The 16,546-nt window shown below is 48.3% G+C and overlaps 1 protein-coding gene across 5 annotated transcripts in view; it reads right to left on the reverse strand.

The window, feature by feature from the left end:
* HUWE1 (HECT, UBA and WWE domain containing E3 ubiquitin protein ligase 1) overlaps positions 1 to 16,546 on the reverse strand; it is a 2,445,223-nt gene that overhangs the window by 666,460 nt on the left and 1,762,217 nt on the right. For all 5 annotated transcript variants that reach the window (XM_069645305.1, XM_069645304.1, XM_069645303.1 and 2 more), the window contains exon 61: positions 7,077 to 7,332. In XM_069645305.1, coding sequence (XP_069501406.1) covers positions 7,077 to 7,332 — 256 coding nt within the window. The remainder of the gene's footprint in view (positions 1 to 7,076; positions 7,333 to 16,546) is intronic.

The following is a 16,546-nucleotide window of genomic DNA, read 5'->3' on the forward strand; positions in this document are numbered from 1 at the left end:
CAACAAAGGTAGTGGACCACTGACCTGGATACCCTGAGGGCATCCGAAAGAGTTCTGAGGTACTGCGACCACTGTCCTTGTAGGACCCATTGAAAGATCTCATGCGCAGCATGGCCTCTGGCACTAGCAAAATAAAGGATGCCATGAGGCCTAAGAGGCGGAGGAAGGAAGCTGCTGGTAAGGCAGGATGGTTCCATAACTGGTTCATCATCAGCACACTGCTGTTGACTCTGTTAGGGAGTAGTTGATTTCTGTGCTAATTCCCTTCAACCTTGGAGACCCCCAGCTCTTCATTAGGACTTTAATATTTATCCTGAGTGATTGAGACCATTTTTCTCACTTGCTCATTTATTTTTCATCTGATTCGGACTGTGTTTTCTTTGCTTTTGGAGTCTGAAACTCTGCAGGCATCTACCCTTTGTATTGTGACGCACAGCACCTTCAGTGCAGGGTCACAGAAGTCCCTTGGATTTCTCATAAGGTTTAAATACCTTCTCTTGGGTGAACTACTGTTCCCAAGAATAGTAAAGTGAAATTGAACTTACTTAACTTTTTTTTCGTAGGTCCAGTACAACCCATCTTATGTGCAAGTACTGGGAGGTTAACTAGTAGCCCCTTTTTCCTACTTACTCATGTAGCATTTTAATGTTACCTTCACATTTTAAATGGGTGGTAGCAGTGCTTACATTTTCCTACCATTGCACGTTTATACCGCAGGCTGAATCCTCAGCTGCAGTAGTGCACCCATAGGTGCCCATTTTGTCAAAATGGACCCGGTCTTTTATTTATTTTTTCCGCCATTTCCGAGGTCTTCCTTGGGTTTTACTCTGCGCGCCAAACCAGGTTTAACCTTTTTGTTTGTTTTGACTTTGGCGGGCTTCAGTGATGAAACCTGCCTCTGGTCCCAGTGTGTCTAGCAGGGCAGGAAGCAAGGGAGGTGCCCGAAACTCCCTGTTCTTGGCCTCCTTGGTTATCTGAATGCACCCAGTGCTGATTGGCTGTTGGCTGTCCTCGCAGGACAGCCACCCTGCTGTGTGAGTGACAGCTAGGCTGTGCATGGATGGGAGGATGTCTCGGAGGGATAGCTCAGGGGCAACATGCTCGCCTTGGAAGCAAGACTACAAGGAGCACCACAGGTTCGATTCCCGGGTCCATCCTTAGGAACCTCTGGGTATTAAGCGCGCTATAAATAACCTATCATATCATTTCATATGATGGGAGAAACCTGCATAAAAGCGAGGTTTCTTGGACGGAAGGCAGAGTTGAGCACTGGACGAAACGTCAGATGAAGGAAACTGGAAGAGAAGCTTGCTGCACCCTCCGGACCGTTGAACGGCCTGGTGAAGCCCTGCTGCAGTGCTGAAGCTCCAACTCTGAATCGACTAGAGAAGCCCCGGAACGGACGACTTCCCTTGGGTTGGTGGGACTAACAAACCCCAAGACAAACTTTGCTAGAGGACCTTCCCCAACTGGCTGTACTGCTTTGCTGCTGCTGGAACCGATTGCCAGGGGTCGAGAAATCCATAGTCGAGTGCATCGTCTTTAAGCTAGACCAGAACTCCAGGAAGATTCTGAGGACCCCCCGGAAGCAGGACGACCCAAGCCTGAGTCACCTCAACAGAGTGCTGGACTCCAAAAGCAAGCGAAGCCCATCAAGTGTCCATGGTGGTGCCATTTACCGGTAGCTGAAACCGCAAAGTGTTGCTGAATTGAAAACAGCCTGCAGTCGCCGGCAACCTTCAAACTGCAGGAGTCCTCCAGACGTCCTCCCTGTTTTCACCACGACTGAGGCCCAGGAACCTAGGATCTGAAAGACTGCAACCAGAACAGAAGCCAGCTGCAACCTCTTCTTCAAACATAAGGTACTGTCTTGACCGAGGGGTACTTACCTTTTTTGTCTGTAGCTTGCATCATCTCACTTGAGACTTGCAGTAGCTGCTTTTTGCAGAGTCTATTTCAGCTCTGCCTTTCACAAGCCGAACAGCTTGTGCCACAAAAGTAATTTCTTACAAACTCACTAACATTGTGCCTTTTGCGCTATCTAAAGAAACGCCTCAAGCGCCATAAGCACTGTCCAAATTGACTTTGGCTGTCCTGGCTCCCTGCAGACTCTTCTGATCCATTGACTTTTATTCTAATTGTCCCTCATAGGTGGTGCATAAGTCTAACTTGTATTGCTGGGAAAGATCTAATCTAGGCTTCATTGGGAGATTGAAAAGTACTCACATGCTCTGAGAACCCGTTAACCTTTTTCTTTCCCTAAATTGCTCCTTTACCACAACCTCAGAATTGTATTAAGTACCAAAAAGTGAATTATAAACGCCAATACTGCACTAGTAATGGAAGTTACCTCAGGGTTTAGAAAGTGTGTAGGATGCATCCCAAAATGGTTTCTACTAACTCATCTTAAATCTGAGCAAGTGTTATGAAGTGTATTTTTATTGTTGCACATTGATTGCCCTTTGTAAAGAAGGCTCATTTAAAAATAGACTTAATTATTTTACTAGAAACCCTTGAGTGTGTTATTTGGTTACTCATTATTGTGAATCTCAGTGTTGCATCTCTACAGCTCACATTTCTTTTTATTTTTTATTTACTTTTTTATAAACAAAGGTCAGTTTGATTTTTACAAGAAGCTCACATTTACCCCTCTTGAGATAAGTCTGGCTGCTCATTCACTACCAAATTAAGCAGTACAGACCTATACCAATAGATGGGTTACCGATTACGAAGAGGACAAGGGTGTTGTAGTCTCCTACAGGGTTACTGCATCCAAGGTACGGGAATACATGGACTCCGGATCTGCTGAGCCGAGCTGCGACTACTGCCACGAGCTTGGTGAAGACCCTTGGAGCGGAGGTTAACCCAAAGGGGAGCTCCTTGAACTGATAGTGCTTGTCTCGAGGAACCTCAGGAACTTCCTGTGCTTTTTTATGCATCAGCACATGGAAATGTGTCCTGCAAAGCTATTGATACCAGCCAGTCCTGTAATTCGAGAGCACAGAGAAGGTCCGTCACCAAGGACATGAGGTCCAAAATGGGACGGAGACCTCCTCCCATCTTGGGCACCAGGAAATTCCAGCACAATGCTCTCTGCTCGGGAGGTACCTCTTCCACGGCACCCTTCAACTACAAGGCTCAGTTCTTCCTGTAGCTTCTGTCCCAGTTGGCTGGGAGGTGGTGGCCGTCTGTTCGGGGGGCTTCCTTAAGAAGGGCAGACAATAACCCACAAGCTCCAGGGACCAGGCATCAGGGGTAATCTCCAGCCATTGGGGCCAGTGCTCTGCCAGCCGTCCACCCGCCAGCAAGTTGCGGGAGGGGGAAATCAAAGCGGTGTAGAGGGCAGAGCCACACCAGCTGCTTGCTGGCCTACGGAAGCCCCTCTGCCCCATCCGGGGCACGAGAAAAGCATCTCCCATTGCTTGGTTTACGGGAGCTGCACTTTCCTGCCATAAGTCACATAATGCCTGTAGCCTCTGCCCTTAGAGGCGAAGCTGAAGGCAGACTTGGCTGGCTGCGCAGCTTGGCACATTGACTTCTATTTTTGCAGGGGGAGTCTGCCCTCTGGCCGAAAAGGAATTCACCCTCAAAGGGCATGTACAGCAGTCCGTTTTGGACACTAGGCGAAACATCTGAAGACCTCAAACAGGCCTGCATCCTCCGTGCTATAGCCAATGCTATCAAATGGCCCACGCAGTATGCCACGTCCAGACTCGATTGCAGCAACTGCCAGGCCACCTCTTGCCCATCCTCTACCAGCTGTACGAAGCCGGCATCACTCCCTGAGGGATATACTGCGTTGCATGTTCCACTGCCTTCCAAAGGCCGACCGTGTATTTCGCGAAACCACTGGCCACGTTAGTAGCTTTCAGAGCCATGCTGCTTGAAGTAAGAACCTTCTTAGCCATGGCGTCAATTCTTTTAACTTCCCTGTCTGGAGGCAGATTTGAGGTTGAAGATGCTGGTCTGGTGGAAACTGTGGCATCCCGCATGACGAGACCTTGCGGGGAAGGGTGAGAAGACAGAAATGGAGGGTCTCCTCTTGCCAGCCTGTACTTCCCGGTCATGGTGGAACTGACCTGATGGACGGAGCAGGGGTGCTGCCACAGGGAGGCTACTGGATCAGCAATCACCGGGTTCAGAGGCATGGTCCTTTCAGTAACAGGACCCTCGTCCAGTATGGTGGTTAACTCGTAGCCTTGGACCGGCACTGCCGCAGCCTGCAGGCCTAAGGTGCCAACTACCCTATCTACCAGTGCCCAAAATTTGGCATGGGTGTGGGTGCAAGGTTGGGCTTGCTGAAGCTCATCAGGTGACGTGTCCAGTCCGCTGGCATCATGGAGCCCTTATGCCAATGCCAAAAGGTTAGCTTGATCGTCGAAAAAGTTGATGTGCCCCGTCTCTATGTATACGGTATCGACCCCTCCCAGATCATCTCAGTCATCGGCGCCGAAGATGGAAGTCATGGTACTGAAGAAGTCGTCCGGGAGAGCGGGGCAAAAGATTAGTCGGTGCCGATAAGGTGACTGATGGCTGCGATCAGTGCTTTGGCACCGAGATGGCGTGGGGGACGCTCTGGCCTTGCAGTGTGCAGGAAGGCCCCAGCATCAAAGGTTTTGGTGCCTTCTTCAGCATCGAAGCCAAAGGCTTTCCTGACACCAAAGGTATCAGCACTGTGGCTTGCGTGGGGTTGGATGTACCAAGCCCAGTGGCTGCCTCTGTGGCCAGCTGCTTGGGGAGGCACCAGCGCCTGAAGAAACAATGTTTCTTTAACATTTCCAGCATTTGGATTTTGAAATCTTCCCACTCTTGCCAAATGGTCAGCCCAGCCGACAGCTTACCTCCTTCCGTCAAAGATTCACAATCTCGACGGTGCGAGTGGTGCCTTTTTTTCTTGTGTGACAAGGAAGAGTGGCTCCTTGAATGGGACCTCTGCTTCATCTTCCGTCAATGTTTATCTTTTTCGGGGGTAGGCACCTCGGTCTTAGAGGACCCGACAGTGGATAGCGGCAGAAATTTTTAAGGCTGTTGGTTCAACTTGAGATTAGCAGCTCGCACACACACACACACACACCCCATTTTCAGGTTAATTTTAGTACACAACACACACCCCTATGTGTCATGACCTGTGCCGAGCCACCAGAGGCATCTCTCACATGGGTCGGTAACCAACATTTTGGAGTGGCAATCGGAACATCGTTTGAAACCTGAGGCATAGACATGTATTGAAAAAATACGTCAAAAAAGTTGAAGACTTGATTCACTGTGTTCCTAGAGCAGTGGGGCCGAGCGCACAGAAAAGGAACTGAGGTATCAGGTGTAGTGACATGGTGTATATATACGACATCAGATGTCACATCTGGACCAGAGGATCAAGCACTGAGCAAGATGGAGCGACAATCGAGTCGCGGTCCACTACGTCCCATCAAAGTTTTTTCAGAGAAGCAGAGCTGGATGCGGATATTAGATGAGGAATCTGTGGGAGAAAGGAAATCCACTGCAAGTCAGTAACATGTCCACAGTTTTCCTACTGTAAGGCTGGGCATGAGGGCCAAGGCAGAGAAGAAATCAGCCGAGTTGCCCGAGTTGTAGAGTCGGCGAGCAAGATCAGTCATTCAGAAGATGTCACTTAGTCGTTGAGACAGCCGAAGATGCCTGGCAATAATGCGTTAAGTAAATATAATAGCAATATAAACTTGGTAACGAGCTCCACATTAAGTGACTAACTAGATAGGCGGGAAAAAAACTATCTGGTGGGACCTCGAAGCGTGAAGGATTTTGGGTACACTACACCTCATGTTAGGGGTGGTGTTACATAAGCATCAGAAAACCTCATACATAGGGTATAACACCTAAAATAATGTCTCATATGTTCCCCACTGTACCCAAACACTGCCCTAAATGCTTGGTATTGAACCAATACATCACATATGTTTTGGAAGTGCCGAGAAATGACCCAATTTTGGTAAATGACCCAACAGGCATTGACTAATGTAGGTATCGATCCGGTACTGGTCACGCCAGAATCGCTACGACATAGAAATGAAAACAGACTGAAATTTAACATGTGGGTCTAACGACAAAGTGGGCGAGGGCAGAGTTAACTTAGAGTAAATCTGGCTATTCCCAAGCTAATGAGGAGACAATGATGAGATGGGAAATAAACTAATAGAACTGACGTGAGCAACAGACAAAACACCTTATATGAAAACTGTATTTTTCTTGTTATCCATAAATATTCATAACTAAGTTACATGTAGGTAGCAATTACCCATACATCTTTAAACAAATACATATGTGTTTGCATGATGCGGCTTTAACAAACGATGCCAGGTAATAAGTGTAAATATATGTAGGTCTACTGTTCACTAAGTGCTGATTTCATGAAGAATTTTTCTTTTATACCACAGTCAACAACGAATGGTCAGATCGATGTCTTGCAAGTGTAGATATGATGCAATGTCAGCAACCAAACAATATTGTGCTACACGAAAATGTAAAAGTTAAAAAATAAAATTAAATTAAAAAAAACAAACAAAAAAAAACCAGTGCAACAAACTATTCAATTTGCGGGAAAAAGGTGAAATATTGGCTTCTGTGCATTGTGGGTAACTACTTCGAAATACATGGTAAGTACATGTTTATCAAAACCTGTTCCTAGGTAAATATTGCTTTTGCAATTTGCCTTGTAAAAATGCCATTGGACTGCTTAAAAACCGGCTGATCAGAAAACATATTAAAGGAGTGTCCACAAATGCGCTGAATATTCCTAAACTCTGGGAAGGCTTCCATATTACATGAACAATAATGCTGAACAAGCAATGCAATAACCTCTGCACCATTGCTTCTTGGAACATGAGCCAACCTTTTGATACATTTCTTCAGAGTATCGTAAGCATCAACTAGCAAATGCTTTGTGTATGGAAAGGCTTTTAGTACTAGCGTCATTTCAAATATCTACATAGAAATCATTCATTAGAACAAACTACATGACTTGTATGTGCAAGGAAATGACGGAAGTAAAAGCTCTTTAACATCTCCAGTACTCAGTACAACCTCTGCAAACATCTTCTTACCTCACTTCTATGTGTGATGAAGAATCTGGCTGGACTAGTCTCCCGGCTTGTGAATTAATGCCTTGGGAAGTAGATGCATTAACACTGGAGGAGTCGACCCCTATTTGCTCGGTGCTTGCAGCTACAGCGTTCTCGCCACAGCCGTCTTCCAACGTGCCAGAGGCTAGGCTGCTGGTATCCATTGGAGATCCCTCCAATTGGCTGCTGACTGCAGTGAGTGCATCAGAATCCTCTGCTCTTTCTGGCGACAGTGAAGCTAAGGGATGTAATAAAGAGCAGGGTGAGAAAGTGAGGTAAAGGAGTAGTCTTAAAAGGGTACAAACCAATTTTGAGGGAAGAAATTATGATCATGGCTGTTACGCTGCAGGCCCAGTATAGTGTTTGTTCAAGTCAAAGTTCACAGCAATTTTATTCTAGCCAATACATGTAGTTACCAAAGTGTCTCAGGTGGCAGTAATTAGAAGCAGAAATTACTTGGGGGTAATGTTTCTATGGCTACTTCACTCAGGGACTTTGCATCAGATATATATTCCAGCGTCAAATGCTCAGAAAACAATTAGATCCACTTGCCTCCAAGTAGTGGTCGTCTACTCCTGACGTGAAGTGATCGTCGTACATAGACTATGTCACTACGCCCCAGTACCTCAGTTCCCCTCTTTCCCCCACCCCAAAGCTCAGCCACTGCGGATGAAAAATCAAGGGATTCGGCTGAAAACAGCCACAAGTCGTGTTTAATACAGTCGGGGAAAAATGCTCTTTTTTAAAGGAATAGAACCAGAAAGAAGCTGCGGAAGAATGCCAAAGAAGCTTAAATATAAGCCTACGAACCGAATCCGAGTGATTTGCCCGTGGCTGGAATTATCACGGGCAAATCGTGAGAAAGGTGCGAACTACCAAAAGTTTGCACCATTCTCATGCGAACACGCTTACATGCGCGGGGGCTGCAGGGTTTTTCCCCGCAACCCCCGCTCACTATACTGTAAAGTATAGTGAGCGGGGTGTTGCTGGGGACATACTTACCTATAATGCTACCACCAAAGGTTCAAACTTTTGGTGTTCGAACCTTTGGTGGTAGCATTTTTAGGACTTTTTGACCATGCAAACTTTTGCATGCGGTCAAAACGTCCTAAACCTACGAACCAACTCATCTCCCAAGAGTAGGTTAGCCACCACAGAACAGTAGACACTAACATGGTCGGCGAAAAGCAATCTCCAGGAGAAGAATCCATAGAAAGATTAACAGTAAGTAATTTCTCCTTCAATGGATTGCTTTCTCCCGCAGACTCCTCATCCAATACGACTCAAAGCAGTATAGTGTGTGGAGGAGGTATAAAAGTCTTTAAACCAGAAGTTCTGGAAGACTGCCATACCAAAATAAGCATCTGCACCATGTCCAGGCAGTAGATCAACCTCCCTGGACCACGCCTCAAATCATCTCCATCTGCAAGCATACAGAGATCTTCTAAATGCTCTGCGTGTAACCAGTAGCACCTCGAGTACCTCTTCTGAGAGGTCCCAGTCATATCTCATCCTCTCAAGAGCCACACATGTAGGTTGAGGGGACTGTGGGTTCGGGTGAAGTACCCGACATTCTAACTGGGATAGGAGGTCCAGACGCTGAGGCAAGCGGAGAGGTGGGCAGATGGTCAAATCTAGGAGTTCAGAATACCATGTTCTCCTGCCCAATCCGGGGCGATCAAGTTCATGGTCGCTTGAAATCTCCAACCTCCAGAGAACCCACAGGATGACTGGAATCGGAGGGAAGGCATAGTGGAGGTTGAAGTAGCACTTCACTAGGAAAGCATCCCCCAGTGCGCCTTTTCGATGGGAATTCCTGCGAGCAAAACTGTCTGCACTTCCTGATAAACTTCGTGACAATCAGATCGACTGCCTGGTTTCCCCACAGAGAGAATATATCCATGAGAATTTCCTGCCTGACCTCTCACTTGTGTGAGAACGTGCTCTGCCTGCTCAGGGTGTCCGCCAGCCCATTCTACCCTGCTGGTAGATGCACTGCCGAAGCGGAGAACTGGTTCACCAGAAACCAGAACCATAGCTGCATCGCCTCCCTGCAAAGGGGCAGAGACCGCACAACTACTTGGTTGTTCAAGTAGTGCATGGCCACTGCATTGTCCGTCATGATCAGGACGTGCTTCCCCTAGATATAAGGTGCAAAAACCATCAGGGCTAATTTGGTCGCATGCAGATCCAGCCTCTTGATGTGCCACCGGCTCTCCATTGAAGACCAATAGCTGCACACCTGCAGATCCTCGCAGTGAGCGCCCCGACCTTTCAGAGATGCATCAGTCAGCACCTGGCTTGGGGCCACAAAGGCTAAACCTGACACTTGCAATTGTCGGAGCCCAACCAACAGCCTGTCCGCCTCCACGTTGGATTCTCCCGGCAGATGGACCGGTGAGATCCATACCTCTTGTGCAATTGCCCACTCCCAGATGTCTAGGGTCACCTGACAGAGGAGGAGGAGAAGAAGAACTGGCGCCCCCTGCTTGTTTAGGTAGTACATGCAGGTAGAGTTGTCTGTTTGAATACACACTGCACTGCCCCCGATCACTGGAAGGAATGACTTGAGTGCGAGCCAGGTGGCCATCAATTCTAGCCAGTTAATGCGATTCTGCTGCTTGGTCAGAGAACATAGCCCATGTACGCCATGTGCCCCAAGGGTTGCACCACATCCCTGGAGAGAAGAGTCTGTGGTCAGTGGATGCTGTATTGGAGGCAGTCGAAAAATGGCCTGCCCTGCGTGAGGTTCACCTCCTGGGCCCATCATCTCTGGTCCTGCTGTAAGTGAGAGGTGACCGGCGCCCACTGATTCACTGATTCCTGGTCCCAGGAAGCCACAAAATGCAGCTGCAGCCTAATTCGCAGCCTGGTGTAAGGAATGGCAAGTAGGCATGTCGCCATCACCCCCCGCCCCGCAGGTGTTGGTACCACCACGCCATCGTTACTGTTCTGCTGAGAAAGTGAGCAACAGAAGCCTTGTATGCCGCCACCTTCTCCTCTGTAGGGCATACCTTCTGCGTATCCCACAGCAGCCCTAAACACCAGAGTTTGAGTAGGGCAGAGCTGCAATTTCTGATAGTTGATAGAAAAACTCAGCTCATAGACCAGTCTGTCCACCGAGTACCTAACCTGCTCCAGAGACGTCCCTCTCACTAACCAGTCGCCGAGGTAAGGATATACATGCAGGCCCTCCGTCCTGAGGACGGCCGCCACGGCATTCAGGAGTCTTGTGAACACCCTCAGAGCTGAATTCAGACCAAAAGGTAGTACCTTGTATTGAAAATGCAAGCCCATGACTCGGAACCCGAGGAAGACCCGGTGAGGTTGCACTATGGGAACATGAAGATATGAGTCTTTCAGATCCAGGGAGCACATCCAGTATTCCCCCCCCCACACATAGCGTCTCGGCTATGATAGCTGGTGTCACCATTTTGAACTTCTGCAAAGGTAGGTACAGATTGAGGAAGGAAAGATCTAGCACCACTTGCAGGCCCGCCTGGTTCTTCTTTTGAATGGTGAAGATGCGGCAGTAAAGGCCCTGGCCCTGTTGAGGGGGAGAGACCTTCTCCACCGCCTCGCTCTCCACGAGGGAACAAATCTCTGCTAAGAGTGAGGGTGTTCCGATCTGTGGGAGGGGGTGAAAGGAGACAAGGGAGAGGGGATGGAAGGGGAAGCCAGAAGCCCGTGGAAACTACCGAGATTACCCATGAATCCGAAAAGCCTATGCGCCAAGCTTGACTGTGCAGGGCCAGTCTGCCCCCGACTGGGGTGCTGTGGACTCTGAAAAGAGCCGTCATTGTTTCTTTGGGTCTGAGGCTGACGAGTGGGATGGGGACTGGAAGCCTGAAGCCTTAAGCCAGGCCGTTGTCATGTCTGTCGCTAGACAGATCGCCCTACTAGTGGTATCTACGTGGGTCATGGTGGCCTCCATGATATCGTATGCCACTATTTTCGCCTCAGCAAGCCCACAGTTGTAGATTGGCCGCCACCAGGATGGCATTGGACTGTCTGAGATGCAGGCATGCATTGGAATAGATCTTTCTTCCATAGGCCTCTAGCGTTTTCTCCTCTTTACCCAGTAGTGCTGGAGAGGAAGTACTCAGAGATGAAGCCTGGGGCTTGGCATTCATAGATGTTGCTGCTATAACTGAGGATAATGGCTGCGGGTGCACTGACAAAAGTATAGTGTCGCCCTCCACCTGCCTGAAATTTGTATCCAGTCTTTTGTTGACTGACTGAGTGGAGTGTGGTTTGAGCCTACCCTTTTTTAGCCAGTGCTACAACATCTTTCTGCAGAGGGATGCCAAGCCTGGCCTCTGCTTTAATGTTAAACACTTCCACCAATAATTCCGGCTGCTCCTTCTGGGGCTGAGGGATGCCCAGGTATTTGGCTAGGCCTGCTATCCTGTCATGGAAAGCCCTTGCAGAGGAAGGCGTGTCTTGCTCTTCTCTATCAGTGTCCTACTGATCCCCGCATTAGCCGGGTCCGTAGGGGGAGTCTGTCGGCACTGAAAGCTTTGGTACCGGTGCAGTGCTGAACCCAGAGTTACCACAGGAGCAGTTCGCGGTGGTGGCGGAGTAGGCTGCGTAGGCGCCAGCTAAAGCGGCGGTGCGGGTATTACGCCATTCAGTATGTTTCCCATTTGTGTGGATCTCACAAGGGCCAAAAAACTTTCAAAGAAGCAGTCCTAGCAGGCAGGCTAGGCACGCTCCTGCACGGCCGCCGGAGGTGAATACGCTTGTTGCCTGCCCCCCCATCCCACCACATCGTACCGAGCTCCAGTGAAGGTCGGGTATGACGTGGTCCAGGTGATCGCAGTCATTGGAACCCAGTCTGCTTGGCCGTGGGTTCACGCCTCTGCAGTTCTCGGTTGGCGGGCTTCTGTCCTGGCTGGAATACTTTCCCGCCTTTGGGGGTCTGGCCTGGCCGACATCTTGTCTGTGGCTCGCAGGTGGGAGTGTTGTCGATGCAGGCCTGGGATCGGCCTGCATGCCTGGTTGCATCGGCTCTGCCCCTCCTTGCACCTCAGTCGCGTGCTTGGTAGGCTGTTGGCCCTAAGCCATGGGGCTGGTAGTGCTGTGTGTGCTGCATGTAGGCGGCCCCCTCAGGCGTGTGCCCGGTACAAGAGCACGTGGGCTCCTCAGCGGTGGAACAAGTAGGGCTCGTAGACCCCTCAGTCATTAAGCCGGTATCTGCAAGAGCCTTGTTATCCCTTATGCCACTGCAAAGGTCCGACGGACCTCACCCACCAGCAGGCTAACTGGGAAGGAGTCGCCTTAGCGGGGTGCTTTAGTACGCTTACCAGCTTGGTCTTTCTCCCTACATATTCCTTAATGCTCTCCAGCAGAGTCCTGGAAAAAACTCTCTGCCTCGCGAGACGGTTTTTGAGGCACCGGGGCGTGGAAGCGGTGCACACCGATCAACCTTCCTATCCGTGGTCTTTGCCAAGGCACCGGAGACAGAGCGCGTGCAGATTGGACGTGGGGAAGAAACCGCTGCACGACAGGCACCTGCTGAAGCCGGTCGCGGCTGACATGCGCTGGGGACAGACTAGGGCACCGGTGGATGACTTTCCTAATTTCTGCAAAAATAGAACAATGTAAGATTAGAGAAATTAACGTGGAATTACGAGGCTTGAGGACTCACCCAGGAGCGCTGGTGAAATCGGTCCGCTCCCGTCGACGTGGAAAAGAGGACTGGGGTGTGGCAGTGGGGTTAAGGGACCCTGCGCTCCTGGGGTTGCGCGCCTGAACATTTTAAGGAAAATTGATTTATCTGGTGAAAAAAGGTTCATTTTCCTGTCCCTCGCGAGGGATGCCCATACAGGATGGAGGAAAGAGGACGGGACATATGAGTACATCGAATCATTCATAGAGTTTAACATTGGGTTTTGCTTTCCCTGGTCGGTTTCATACAGATTCTAAACAGACTTGCGTCTATACAAACATTTACGTTGCTGATAGCTCCTTTATAAAGTATATAGGTTTTACTTACCTTGAGTTAGCTTGTGCCATCCTAAAATAAGCTGTGCTACATTGATATGAAAAGCAACTGCAATAGTATATTATTATACAAACTTGGGGGGCTTTTTTGATCACACTCTTGAACCTCTGCGACTTTTTTTTAGAAATATATATATCTTAATGTGTCGCAATGGTGTGTGCAGGAAACAAAGACCTAGAGTTCCCCCACTTCGTTTGTCAAAATTGAGAAAAAAGTTCCGCACACATCTATCACACGCCACTTGAAATAATAATCAAGAATCATAAGTTTGCTTCTTCTTGCATTATTCTGCATGTTTTTTTTATATATATAGCCCATGTTGATGACACGTGTTTCGGCACTCTTAGTGTGCCTTTTTCAAATCTGGCAATATTCTCTCCACAGGTTACTATCTCATGGTGTTCAACAACTCTCTAATGACGTATTTTCAGCATATGAAAGCCGGAGTCCCATTCGATTCTTAGACGATGTTCGTACTAAAAAATCACAGTTCCAGCGTCACATCCTACTAGGAGTAGTAATAGTATATTATAATATACTATTACATTAGGTTTTACCTGCCTAGAATAGCTGTGTACCATTCTTTAAGTGTTCTTTAGGTGTAGCTGACATTGGTCTGCCTGGTGCAATCCTGAATTAGTGTAGAGTTGTTGCTCATCCTAGACTGTGTACTATTGAGCAGAAAAGCAACTTTAAGGAATACATTACTCGCCGTAATCGTAATTCTGGTGCTTGTATCTGCTTAGATTCACATGCTATACATAGGACGACATCTAGTGGAAGCTGCAGAGTATTACAGTGGTTTTCGGAATTCGAAAAGGGAAGTCGAAAGGTCGTGCCAGTAATACTATCCCTAGTGTGACGTCTGCTGTATCCAATGTCCCTCACACATCGAGGTCCCTCAGATGTTTTTCTTCTGACATGAGGTAGCGCAAGTGTTATCCGAGTACAGTTGTATCCAAGCAGATATATGTAGAAGCTCATAACATCTCGTCTCTCAGGGAAGGAAGGGTGGGCGGCATGTGAATCTAAGCAGATACAAGCACCAGAAATACAATTACGGTGAGTAATGCATCCCTTCTGATGCTTGTGTAATCTGCTTAGATCACATGCTATGCATAGATTAGCAAGCAGGGTTGTGAGAAGGATTAGCGGCAAATAGATGTTTTGGAACCGCTTGTCCCACCTGTGTATCCATCTTGGAATGTGCGTCAATGTAGTAGTGCTGAGTGAAGGTGTAAACTGAGCTCCATGTAGCTGCTTTGCAAATGCTGTCTAAGGGGACGTTTGCAATAAAAGCTAAAGTAGCCTCAGTGCCCCGTGTGGAGAGGGCTCTTGGTGTAGAAGGAAGTGTCTTGTTTGATAATGAATAACATAATTGTATACATATGACTATCCATTTGGAGATGGCTCTTTTGGAAACACGCTCTCCTTGTCTGCCTGTAGCCATGGAGACGAACAGCTGATCAGTCTTCCTAAGCGGTTTGGTTTTATCTACATAGTAGAGAACCACCCATCTCACACCTAGTGTGTGGCGTTTGAGCTCAGCTGAGCTAGTTGGCTACTGAAAAAACGCCGGAAGCTCAATTGATTGGTTTACGTGGAACTTGGAAATGAATTTAGGGGAAAACCTAGGTTTGGATGGATGACAAAGAAAGGGTCCTGCACTGACAAGGCTTGGAGTTCGCTGACTCTTCTTATGGAAGTAATAGCCACTAAGAAGGCAGTTTTATAGGTAATGTGTTTAAAAGTAGTTTGATTCAAAGGCTCAAAGGGAGGGCCCATGAGTTTTGCTAGCACTACATTGAGATCCCAGCCAGGCGGGGGATTAGAGATTGGAGGGTGTAGTCTTTTCACTCCCTCCATGAATGCTTTAATGACTGGCACTTTCCACCATGAAACTTTACCCTGAGAGGTGGTGTAGGCTGAGCTGCTAGGTGGACTCTTGAAGAAGTAAAGACCAACCCTGAATCCAACAAGTGGAGCATGTATGTTAGAATGTGTGATGGAGTACATTCTATTGGGCTGATCTGTCTAGATTGGCACCAAATGACTAATCTCTTCCACTTGAGGGAATAACAGTGTCTGGTGTTTAGCTTCCGTGCTTCCTTTAGGATATCCATACACCGCTGTGGAAGATTGAGGTGTCCGAACTCTGACTTCAGGAGCCATGCTGGCAAGAGTGAGGTTGTGGGTGAATCGTCGTCCCCCCGTGTTGAGTCAAAAGGTTGACTTGGTACAGGACCTTGATGAGGTCGCACATCGCCAGCTTGCGCAGATGTGGACACCACACTTGTCTCGCCCACATAGGAGCAACTAGGATGAGTCATCTGATCCCTGTGTATTTTGTTCACTATTCTGCTGATTAATGGAGTCAGGGGAAAAGCGTAAGCAAATTTCCCTGACCAGCTCATCCATAGGGCGTTCCCCTTGGAGTCTGGTTGGGGGAACCTGGACGCGAAGTCTGGGCATTGCTTGTTTTCTCTTGTAGAGAAAAAGTCTAGAGAGGGATAGCCCCATAGAGAGAAGATGTGGTCTACCACGCCCGTGTGTCGTTGTCACTCGTGTTCTAATGGCAGAGGATCTCTGCTGAGAGAGTCTGCAAGAGTGTTGAGTACCCCTGGAACATGTTGAGAGGACAGGAACATCCCTTGTTTGAGTGCCCACCTCCATATTTTCTGATACAGTTTGGACAGATTTGGAGTGTGTGTACCTCCCCGTTTGTTGACAAAGAACTTTGCGGTGGTGCTGTCTGTCAGTACTTGTGCCGGCTGGTTTTTTAGGTGGTTCTCGAAAGCTTGCAGTGCTTTGAAGATCAGCAATAACTGTAGTATGTTGATGTGGTTCTGTGCAGTTACTTGTGACCACAGGCCGTGTGCTGAAGGTAGTGGGCCCCCCAACCAGAAAGTGACACGTCTGTTGTGACGACCACTAGCGCTTCCGTTTCGTGGAAGGGTTTAGCAGGTTTTCCCTTGATGACGAGCGTAGGTTTTGAACCAGTATAGGTGAAACAACCACTAGATCGTCCCACTGACCACTTGCCTGAGACTATTGTTTCGCCAACCATTCCTGCATTGGTCGCAGGCGCGCGTGGGGGACCAGGTAAATGCACGATGCCATCATGACTATCAGACGCATAGCTTTGTGTACACTTATCTGGAGACTGGCTTGATACTGGGGTATTTGCCGAAGCATGTTTTGTACTCTTTCCATGGATGGGAAGGCTAAGCCTGTCTTTGCATTTAACATAGCTCCTAGGAACTGTTTAAATGTGTTTGGTACCAGACTTGACTTTCTCGTTTATTGAGAAGCCTAATTGAAAGAGAAGGTCTATGGTTCTTTGCGTGTTTATCTTGCAAAGATGGTAGGATTCTCCCATGATCAGCCAGTCGTCCAGGTAGGGGTACACTGGGATTGCCTCCCTGCGAAGGTGCACCGCCACCGC

This window comes from Ambystoma mexicanum, chromosome 2p (assembly GCF_040938575.1).
Source record: "Ambystoma mexicanum isolate Mex_15411 chromosome 2p, UKY_AmexF1_1, whole genome shotgun sequence".
NCBI lineage: Eukaryota > Metazoa > Chordata > Amphibia > Caudata > Ambystomatidae > Ambystoma > Ambystoma mexicanum.